Here is a 12066-nt window from a genome sequence, read left to right as displayed (position 1 = left end):
AGACTGAATGCAAATATATCAGTAATATAAGCTTGTCAGAAGACAGGAAACAAAAAACAATCAGATCCATGTTTTGTTAAAAAAAAAAAATCTTGTTTTTATTGATATTGAAGTCTCACAACTTAAAAACGGAGCTTGTTACAGTTACAAACAGCAATAATTGCCACTGTAATTGTTCTCGTATACCTGCTGTTGGCATCTTCCTGCAGACTTTTAATCACTGACACACCTTTCAACCCCCCAATATGGGTTATTAAGCTTCTCAGACTTCCTGTACCCACTTAACCCTTTACAGACCCTCCCACCCTGCAGTCTGAATTACTAAAAAAAAAGGTGCATTTCCCCCTTTAGTTCTTTTTAGGCTTGGGCGGGTCGTACTTCTTCTTACTGGAATACCAGAGCAGGAGCGGGATTCCGATGGAAGGGAGGGTCATTACACCGAAAGCAGCCCAGTCCAGCTAGTGAGAGAGAAAAAAAACAGGTGAGCATATTAACTCATTTGCTCCCAAAAACATATAAATACATTCTATTTTTAATTGCTTCAGTGTCCCAAAAACGTGCTTATACATCTTTTGCTGTTTTTTCTTTTCTTTTCTTTTTTACAAGAGGCATCTATAGGTTCCGATCTATCTAAGATACAATGCACAAAGCTCAAAACCCATTATAAAGCAATAAAACTGGCCATTGGAGGTCAGTAGAACATTTGGTAAGAACTCATCTCTGGCCAAGAAAGGAAGTGAAGAAAAATAGTCAGGAAACGGAAGTTGGAGGGATCTTGTGAAGACGCGTGACAATTTGAGAAAAATGTGGAGAACGAAAGGAAAGAAAAAGGCAAATGAAATTGGAGGAGTGTTTTGTAAAGAAAATGAAACCATCGTCAAAGAAGGATTAAAAAAAATAATAATCTATCTTGATGAGACAGACGGTGACGTCCACAACGTCAGGTTCCACACGCGTTCTGCTGAGCTCACGTTGCATTACTCCTTAGCCCGAGGTTGGAAACAACGATGAAGATGATGAAAAAAGTGAGCCCGATCTTGATCCGGACTCATCAGAGGGAGCTGCCTCATTTAACCGGGAGCAGCCGAGAACATTCCCCGTTGTTATGTGCGCAAATAGTTCAACAGTTCATTGTTTAGTTATGTGTAAATAAATTGTTACTTTGCGATCAAAAGCTCTATTTGTCTTATTGTTTGTTATTTTGTAGAACGAAAACATTATTCAGATGTTTGGGATTTCACATAAGCGAAAAATGGCTGCTTTAAAGTCAAGTTATGTTTGAAATGTATGCTTTCACAAAAAGCTAAATTTCTCAGTTTTTTCATCAGAAATTGGAAAATTGCTCAAACTAAGCTATTTTCTAATGCTGATTTTTAAAGAATGGAAAAAGATATGAATTTTTTTTCTGCTGAAACAAGAGAGTAATCTTTCTTTTGGTGGATTCCATCTTTATATAGCAATAGAACAGAATTTTCTGTGGGCCTTGCAAAATCAGTCAAAATCCAGGAAACGGCCGGGAGTGAAGGGCCTTGCTCCGGTGAAAATGGCTGTGAGTGAATGAGTTAAGGGTGTGCCAAAAAAATCGATTATTAGATAAAACGCGATTCGACACGTGACGATTCGATTACGATTCATAAATGTTCAAAAACTCCCTAATAAATTTATGACAGCCGCTACTAGCGGAACGAAATTCAAGACACGTCTTCCGCTCGGACATTTTTAACGAACGCATGCACAACGTTATGATGGATGTAGCTGGTTACTGAGCTACAGATTTTAATCCTTTTCAAAAGACTCGAAAATAAATTTGTGTATGAGACAGACGGGGACCCGGCGGTCGCACTTTGGGTCTTCTTTTGTGTGCAAGTTATATTTTAGAGCGAGAGAGGAAGAGAGATAGTTCGTTGCTCCTTGTCTTTTAGTTTTCCAGCATTAGGTTCAAGTCGTGTTAATTTTAAAAAGTCCCTAGTGATTTGCTAAGTCACGTGTCCATCTATCAGAGGTGAGTACACGAACACTCTTGTACTGTTTAGATTTTATTGTTGTTGTTGTTTTTGAGATCTTACTAGTTAGCGGCAACCGCTATGCTAATTAGCGACTTTGCTAACATGCATTTCCATGTCAAGTTGTGAGTTTTTTGGTGGTGTACAAAAGTTATTCCAGATGCAGAATGTTTAAAACCAGGATTAAGCACAGCGGTAACACTACAAGCATGCAAAATAGTACAGAAATCCGTGAAAACAAAGTATATTGGTTAAAAGAAGTCTTATTTCTAAAGACACTTTGTTTCCAGAAAATGTGGAATTCTTTCCACCAGTGTAAATTTTATTGTATTGATGAGAGAAATAAGTACTGCCTTTTAAACAGCTAATGTTTTCGCACCTTGTGAAAAAGAGCATCTCAAGGTCAGCTGTGTGTTGTATAGGCATGTTGAGAAATAAGTACTGCCTTTAAAATGGTTAATGTTTTTGCACTTTCTGGTTTAAAAAAAAAAGAAGAAATTGTTGTATGTGCATGTTACCATCGTTCCCGTTGAATCATTAGGATATTTTAAATAAATAAAGGAATTAAATTTGTTTGGCTACTTTATTAATCAGTAATGTATGATGCATCGATAATCGTGATCATCGTCAATACCGTGATCGTAGTTCAATAATCGAATCGTAGCACCCTGAATCGTAATCGAATCGAATTGTGGAGTGCCGAAGATGGCACACCCCGACAGCATAGAGATAATAGAGTCTAAGCATGTGTATCTTACATAATGCGGGGAAAAGCGGCGGTCAAACTCCCTCTGAGCCAGGATGCCTCCCTGACCGGGGGCGCTGGTGTAGCCCACCTGTAAAGCGTAGAAAGCCATTGTTACCTCATGTTTTAAAAACTTTTACAATTAACTAGAGCTGAAACGAATACTCGAGCAACTCGATTAACTCGAGTTTAAAAACTGATCCGAGTAATTTTATTCACCTCGAGTACTCGTTTATTTTGTAGCTCTAAGCATTACGTTTTGCTCGGACTACTTTTAATGCGGGACAACGCGCTGATGTCACATGCGTAGAGGAAGAAGGAAAAAAAAAAAAAAAAAAAAAAAAAAAAACCCAACAACCCCCAAAAAAAAAAACTTACTGCAACCGACAGCCACTACAGCCCTGCGGATGGCTAGGTTTCTATTAATTATGACCACTGTCGTTGCGTGGCTAACGTGTCTTACATACAAGCTTTAACATAACATAGCGTTGTGGAGTGATGTGGGTGTAAAATAAAAACTCAATAATGCTAACTATCAATTTTAGCTCAGTAGTCATTGCTGGATAAAACACCAAGTAGCACTGGACCCTAATGTGCTCCAATACAGCCTGTATTTATTTTTATATGTATTATATTATATTATTATATTATTATATGTATATGTATTTATTTTATTGCATTTATTTTGAACACTGCAAAAACTCAAAATCCTATCAGGACTTACAATTTAGACTAACTTAAAACTTAACTAGAACTTAAAAATGGCTTGACACAAATAGAAATTCAATTGAAACACGTGGGAAAAAATCCTAACTTTTAAGTGATGTGTGTTATCTAGCGTAACGGCATTTTTAGGTATATATATAAATTCTAGTTACATCTGAGATGCTATTGTTGGCTGTTTTCAACAAAATACATCGAAAATAAAGACATTGATTGACTGAAAATGGTTCAAGATCAGATGAAATGTCTTGTTTTCTCATGTATATTTATAATGGCTCTTTACCTAAAAATATATTTGTTTTATCAGATTACTCGATTAATCGATAGAATTTTCAGTTGATTACTCGATTACTAAAATATTCGATAGCTGCAGCCCTACAATTAACCCTCATTATAAAAGCAGTTTTTTCCCCCCACCAAAAATGTGATTTATGATTTTTTCCCCTTATTAATTTTTAAAGAAGAATAATTAAAAACAAAACACATATAATAAGTTTATGAAAAAATAAAATAAAAGCTGAACATATGTAATCACTATTTCCATGCTGGAAAAAAGTGCAAAATTTCCATATTTGTGCTGTCAGCCCCTCAGCCCCTAAATACAAAGTAATAAGTACAGTCAAACTCAAATGAATTCAGAAAACCAATTTATCGCCTTGCCCTACAATCAATAAAACTAAAAACATACCACAACTTGTCCACCCTCCTGAGCCAAATAGCTAACCGAAGCAGACGTGAAGTTAAAGTAGCCGGCCTTCAGAGGACGAAGCACAACAGTGTGGGACACGTTGCTGGCTCTGAACGTCCCCATAAGTTAAGGTTAACAGCATTTGCAAAGAAAAGTATAATAATAATAATAATACATTTTATTTCTAGAGCGCTTTTCAAACACACAAAGACGCTTCACAAGAGACATAGAATCACAGTACGAAAAAAGGTATTAAAAGGATTAAAAAAATTAAAACCACAATAAAAAGTAAAAATATGACAGCTAGGGGTTATGGTGGTTAAGAAAGAGTGAACAGGTGTGTTTTCAGTCTAGATTTGAAAAGTGATAGAGTAGATATGCTCCGGAGATCAGGGGGTAGGGAGTTCCAGAGCTGGGGGGGCGCAATGACTAAAAGCTCTGGAACCAAAGGTTGAGAGGTGGACACGGGGGACGGCGAGGGGAAGAATAGTGGTAGAGCGAAGTGAACGGGTTGGATTGTTTAGACGGAGAAGATCGCAGAGGTAAGGAGGGGCCAGGGCATGGAGTATTTTGAAGGTGATGATGAGGATCTTGTAGTTGATTCTTTGTTTGACGGGAAGCCAATGAAGTTGACGGAGGATGGGGGTGATGTGGTGTGTTGCGGGGGTTCGTGTGATGAGGCGTGCTGCTGAGTTCTGGAGGAAAAGTATGAGCTGTCACAGTAACTCAGACTTTATGAAGCAGTTGTATGAATGCTATTTAACTAAAATGTGTGGTTACCAAAAATATGAGGGAAAATATAGCAATTTCCAAACAAAATACCTCTTGGTGTCACTTTTAAATCCAGACTCATGCAGTGGAAGACAAAGAAAACAAAGCTGACAGTTGGATGAACGAGTGTCAGAGTGGATTCAAGCATTACCATGAACACAGAGATGCGTTTGGTGAACTGTCGTCATAGATTTTTCTCCTTGCGCGTGAGAAACAAACTCCAAATTATACATTCAGCGTCAAGGATACGGTGCAATCCTGTCCCATTTCACGTTCAGCAATCCCGAGACGATTCCAAAGTCCTCGGGAGGGAAAGAATCATCCGACAGCTCCACCTCAAGAGCGGCACTGCAAGAGAACACATTGTTTTTTAATTATGCAATATACTCGGACCGAAACAACCAAATTGCGTTCTGATATAAAATACAGTTATCCCTCGTTTTTAGCGTTTTTTTTTTTTTTTTGGGTGTATTTAATGTATTTCCCGTAATTTTCGGACTATAAAAGGCGCACTGGAGTATAAGTCGCCACCCACCAAATTTGACATGAAAACGGCCTTTGTTCATAGATAAGCCGCACTGGACTATAAAATGCAATTGTCCCCACTGTATTATGGGATATTTACACCAAAAGATAACAGATAACACTTTATTTGACAGCGCCATCATAAGACTATCAGAAGACCAAATGTACCACCATGAAGCAATGAAGCTTCTTGAGGCTTTATTGCTTCAAGCAGCTTCATTTGTCCAATATTGCTTTTTTGGAGGAGACAGTCAACCTCTGCTGCCACCTGCTGTCAACACTGTTGTCGTTCAACATGCCTCCTTGCATGCATCGCAGCGATACAGATTTAAATAACAATAAAAAATTAATGTTTTGTGGTAATTATTTCTTCAGTTACTGTTCCAGTGTTTTCATTAATTGCTAGTTATTGCATTTGGTAAATCTTTATTTGACAGTAGTCTCATAAGACTGTCATAATTATTAGGGGTGTGCCATCTTAGGCACCCCACGATTCGATTCGATTACGATTCAGGACGCCACGATTCGATTTTTAATCGATTATCGCGATATCGTCTATGATCGCGGTTATCGCGGTTATCACGATTATTGATGCATCGTGCAGCACTGATTACTAAAGCAGCCAAGCAAATTTATGTCCATTATTTACCGTATTGGCCCGAATATAAGACGACCCCGATTATAAGACGACCCCCTCTTTTTCAAGACTTAAGTTTGAAAAAAGACTTTTTGAACACCAAATTAATTTTTATACAGAAACGACCACGGAAAGCTTTTCTCTGACTGAGCATTTTTTAGGCGATCTTTTTGAGCTCTCCATCTCCGTACATTACACTCTGTGACACCATATTTCACAGCCGCTTTGCAGTTGTTTGAAGACACCGCCTCATTTATCACCATCAACTTGAAGTTTGCGTCATAACTTCTCCTCAGCTGCCGGTGTTCTGCCAAAATGTCCTACATCGGCGAAACGTCCTACATTAGTCGAATTTGACACCTAAATTACTACCGTGCGCTCTAAACTTGTTTTGTTTAGATGCATACAGGAATAACGTACTAAAGAAATGCCTGCAGAAAATACTTAAATGTAGTTATGTCAAATAAGGACGATTTAAATACGCTACGTGACTAATGTGGTCAACTGCTTCAAAGCTAACACAAAAAAACACAATGGTTAAAAGTATGAGAGGGTAATACATGCAAAAAGTATCTTTGAGGCTGTGAAAAGGTTCTAAATAACTAAATAAAAACAAAAATAGTGAGTACTCGCCGCTTCCAACGGATGTGCGCATGCGTGTGAATGCATATGCAAGCGCCCTGAGCATTGTGTAGGACGTTTCGCCGCGTAGTAAGGAATGGCCAAACACCGGTTAACCTGGCCAATCTTCGACCCACTTTTCTCCAAATTGTCGCGAAGTTTCTCCATTTTCGGTTATCTTTTCTATTACCGGTATTTTCTTCTCTTTTCCTTCTTACCACTTTCTTCTTCGTGTCAGGGGTTCGCTTTGGCCGCCCGAGTCGCGTTCAGCATTCGATTCATTGATGACTGGCGCCATCAAGCGTCGTGAATGGGTATATGTCTAGGCCGCAGTTTTTTTTTTTTTTTTTTTTTTTTTAGACCGCAGTTATAAGACGACCTCCTCTTTTTCAATCTTATTTCAGTGCAAAAAACATCGTCTTATATTCGGGCCAATACGGTATTTAAAATATCCTTATGATTCAACAGGAAAGATGGAATAATGCCCATACAACAAAAAGCTGCCCTTAAGCTGCTTTTTTATTTATTTCGTTTTACAAGAAAGTGCAAAATGCTTAACTATTTTAAAGGGAGTACTCATTTCTCTCAACAATGCAATGAAATTTACACTGGTGGAATGAATTCGACATTTTCTGGACACAAACAAAGTGTCTTTAGAAATAAGACTTCTTTTAACCAATATACTTTGTTTTCACAGTGTTACCTCTTGGAGTAACAGGTGGAAATCTCAACTGGTCTTGACACTGCTACACTCACACTCATTACAGCGCGCGCACTTTCTTCTCTTTCTATTTCGCATGTTTGTAGTGTTACCACTGTACTTTATCATGGTTTTACAAGTTCTGCATATGAAATACACGTTAGCGAATTAGCTCATTAGCTTAGCGCTCGGCGCTAACTATTAACATCTCAAAAACAACAACAATAAAGGCTAAACAGTACAAGAGGGTTCTTGTACTCACCTCTTATAGATGCACACGGGTCTTAGCAACACACTCAGGATATTTTTTTTAATTGAAATGCCTTAAAACTACAGCTGGTCATCTGAAAGGCAAGGAGCAACGAGCAAAGAACTATCTCTCTTCCCCTCTCGCTCTAAAAATGCGCACAAAAGCGCGACCGGCTTCTGGTCCTGCCTGCCATATACACAAATTTATTTTCCAGTCTTTTAAAAAGGAGTAAATCTATCTTCCAGTAACTGGGAGCATCCATCATAACGTTGTGTGTGCGTCCGTTAACGGTGTCCGGGCCGCAGACGTGTCTTGAATTTCGTTTCGCTACGAGCGTTGTTAGGAGTGAAAATAATCGTTTTTTAACCTTTATGAATCGTAATCGAATCGTCACGTGTCGAATCGCGATGCATGTAATAATCGATTTTTTGGAACTCCTCTAATAATTATGACATGATACTGCTATTAGCATTAATGAATGCTTATGGCAGATGTCATTTGAGTCATCCGGCAAATTAATTCGAATGGATGTAAAAGATCAGACCTGTACATAAATGGAGTTAGTGACATAATTTGCCAGATGACACCTAATTACATTGGTCATAAGCATTCATTACTGTCCATCATAGTGTCATGTCATAATTATGACAGTTTTATAGCAGTCTTATGATGCCGATAGTGTTACCATTTAACCCAATAAATCAACAAATAGGCCGCACTGGACGCCTTATAGTCTGAAAATTACGGTATTCAGATTTTACAACATTGAAAAGAGATACTTATAAGACATAACCCCCTCCCCCCAAAGTACAATATTAATTAAAAACAAAAAAACAAAAACATATGTACTGTATTTTTACAACCATAAGGCACACCTAAAAGTAAAAAAAAAAATCTCCAAAATGGACGCTGCGCCTAATAATGTGGTGCGCCCATTGTGTGGACTGAGTACCAAAATGTGTCTTGTCTGACTTGACTGAGCAATTTTTGAAAGGGTAAGTGAGAGGAGCATGAGAACATTAAAGGTTTTCGTGTGATAGGGGGCGGGTCCCCACTAGCTATAAAGTTCCAGTATGTGCGCTAAGCTGTTCAATTCGGATACAGAAGATGAGGACTTTGATGGATTAAGATTGACATATTTTTTAAAATTCTTTAATAAAGTGCAACTGTACTCAGTTTTGCTCCCGCTGCCTTTAAAAAAAGAAAAAATGCTAGTGTGCAAGCTAGCGTATGTTTTTCAGGCGACTAATAATGCTGTGCGCTTTGTGTGTTAAATACAACAATCTCACCGAAAAATGAGCCTGATCCTTTTAATACGGTGTGCCCTGTGATCGCGAAAATAGTTTATGTATATTTTGCTTTTTTTTTTTTTTAAGCATTGCAAATGTAATATTTATATCAATGAGAAATACAAAAGAAAACAATGATTTGTACATGTATACATGCATAGATCTTAATATTCTTAAACAAATTGCTGTATTTATCTTTTTTTTTAATTGAAAAAAATCTGAGTGCGAAATTTGAAGCGGGAAGTCGCGAGGGATCACTATAAAGCGAAATAGATTTTTTATCCAATCAATCGATGAGAACATTAGTCAAAAAGTCAATTCAAAAGCTTTAGGTTTAGTTCTTTGTCATTTCTTTGCGGAAGATACGTTCCCACCTGGATCCCACGTTGTAAATATTGTACTGCAGGGTCAGGTCTCGTCCTTCAACGGCGTAACGGTTGAGCAGGGACTTGGACGCCAGCAAACGGGCACCTTCTTCTCCTGAGCCCAGGGCGAGGAGCGCTAGGGCCAAAAAGACGTGTAGCGTCTTCATCATCTGCAAAGCAAGCATAAAAACCAATAAGACATAAATAATGCGCACAAATCAGGAATCATTGCGCTTCTGCAGTGTTAAGTCTTACATCTACCCACAAGTGTTAATACAGCAAAAATGTAGGTGGCATATAAAACCAAATGTTTAATAAAACCATATTTCTTTGCCTTTTAACGAATGTAATATTTCTGGAAAAAGTAGCTAAATACTGTGCTGCACAGGCACTATACAGTTACAGCTATAACATAGCGTGGTTATGGAAAAATGCTATCGTGAACGATTTAGTTTGGTCAGAAATGATATTTTTCTTCAATTAAAAATGAAAAAAAATATTTCATTCACAATCCGTTCAAAGTTCATCTTGCTGACATCCTAGCAGATACCAAAGACGCTTACGTGGACCAAACCACATAGGACAATTTCCATAAAAACAAGACAGTTTCACTATCAGTGCTACTAAATAGTAAACCTCCCTTAAAGTCATGTGATAGCACATGGTTCTAATATGTTACTGTTGAATTAAAGCGCAATTTGACGAAGAAAACAGGAAAATGTTAGGGGAGATGGTTACCGTCTGTAGCTTCTTTTTGCACCAGAGAAGCGAAGGAGTTATTGACGCGCATGCGCAGATGTTAAAGCCCACGATGACATGACGTGTACCGGGAGGCGACTTTTGTGGTTCGACAATTTTACAGCGCCGCTTTGCGGTTTGGAGTTGATATGGTTTCCTCTGCCGAAAATATAAATCGTGACTTTTTTTTTTTTTTTTTTTTTTTTTTTTTTTTTTTTAAATCTGTGTCATTTTAAAAATAATAATGACAATAATGACAACACTTAAAGCAATTTAATTTCATTAGTTTAAGTAAAAATCAAACTATATCATTTGAACAAGAGAACAACAGAATGTAATGGAATTTCCCCACCTGTGTGCAAACAAAATATGCATACTAGGAATTGTCTTTTACAATGAAAATATTTTTAACATTATAATTTAAAGATTTTATTATATAAGTAGAAAAAGTAATAATACACTAGTTAGGTAGAAAAAAAGTAATGTATACTATTTTTGGACTAACCTAAAAATGTAAATAAGATTTTTTTTTTTCTTAAATCATTAATTTGATGGCAAAGTCACGAATATTATATATTTACATTACAATTACATCACAACAGGTCTTAATATATAACTGTATCATAATTTGATTTATTAATTACTTACCATACAGTAGACAAGGATGGAATATCATTGTTCTGGGGTTTTATAGAATAAATATGAATATCTGACACTGAATATTGAATAAAAAGTTGACTTTACAGAATATCACGGAATGTAGAAAACAAGTGCGTATGTTTGCATAGGGACGGTAGTGACATAACACGACCAACTTTTCAGGATGCTTCAATTGTTCCCATCAACTTTTAAGCAACCTTATTTGCATTATATACTGAGTTCAGATATATTATATAGGTCATTTAGATTGTCCTCTCATTGTTATAAGGATAGAATTGATCCTGACATTATTAAGTAAATTATTTTCATCATGTCAAGACTTACATTTACCCCCTTTCACTTGCTGAATGTGCGAGTCCATTTTTTTTCCTCCAACGCACGTTTGATTGCCTAATGACTTGAACACACACACACACCCACGCGCACACACAGCCAGCACCGACACAGAAATACAACATGTCGACAACATGCCATCTCCTCCGTCCCCTTCGAAAAGGAGGGATATTAGAAGTTTTGTTTCGGCCAGCTGAAACAAGTGAATTAATGTGAAAAGACATCAGTGTTGTGGAGGTGGGAAACACACCACTAATTTTGCTGCTGAAAGTCCGACCTGCATCAGAATTAGCATTAAAAACTCGAGTAGGAAGTTGCTTAGAGAGAAGTGTCCTCCTGTATGTGTTTTTTACTGTTAACGTTAATTAAACTGTGAGAAATGTAGGGAACTCCGCCGGAAACTATAGAACCAGAAAAACGTGAGAATGAAGGTGCTTAGAGAGAGAAGTCCTAGGCCCAGTCTGTGTTTCAGGAAAGTGTTGACAGTCAAAAAAAAAAAAAAAAAACATGCTGATGCTTTTCTTCTTGTAAACTGCCTGGTTTGGAAGGGAAGAAGGCTAGAACATGTAAATATAATTTTTAAATTGTGTTCACATATTGCAATTTAAATTTGCTAATAAAATCCAGACATCTATTCTGGAAGTTTTGAAAATATTTCTTGAGTAGTTTTTGAAAAGAAAGGGTGAAAATGAACAGTTTATCATTTGAACCAGCACAAGTGAAAGTTAGTATAAGTCAATACAGATTTAGTTCGCATTGATCATTTAGCGTATCAATTAATTAGGTTCATATTTGTGAGAAATGTAGCCCTGACCCCTGCTCACCCAATCTGTTTGGTCTTATTAATGCCCTGTCCCCAGCAAAAAGTATACATCCAGGTTGTACTGTTCTGTCGTCCCTACCAATGTTGAGGCCAAACCAACGCCCTTAGTAAAAATACATATCTACTGATAAAATAAGACAAACTAAACTAAATCTATATCCAACTAGCAGAAAAACAGCCGTAGAAAAAAAATGA

General features: G+C 37.3%; 1 protein-coding gene across 1 annotated transcript; it reads right to left on the bottom strand.

The window, feature by feature from the left end:
- Window positions 1-63: 63 nt before the first annotated feature.
- Window positions 64-10134, bottom strand: ssr2 (signal sequence receptor, beta). The gene is made up of 6 exons (XM_057827150.1): window positions 10056-10134; window positions 9327-9487; window positions 5180-5278; window positions 4160-4268; window positions 2762-2839; window positions 64-458 (listed from the first exon to the last, which is right to left on the bottom strand). Exons 2-6 carry the CDS (start codon window positions 9485-9487, stop codon window positions 348-350), a joined length of 558 nt encoding a protein of 185 aa, XP_057683133.1. The 5' UTR covers window positions 10056-10134; the 3' UTR covers window positions 64-347.
- Between the last annotated feature and the right edge of the window lie 1932 nt (window positions 10135-12066).

Source organism: Corythoichthys intestinalis, chromosome 22 (assembly GCF_030265065.1).
Source record: "Corythoichthys intestinalis isolate RoL2023-P3 chromosome 22, ASM3026506v1, whole genome shotgun sequence".
Lineage (NCBI taxonomy): Eukaryota > Metazoa > Chordata > Actinopteri > Syngnathiformes > Syngnathidae > Corythoichthys > Corythoichthys intestinalis.
This window is presented reverse-complemented; position numbering and strand designations above follow the sequence as displayed.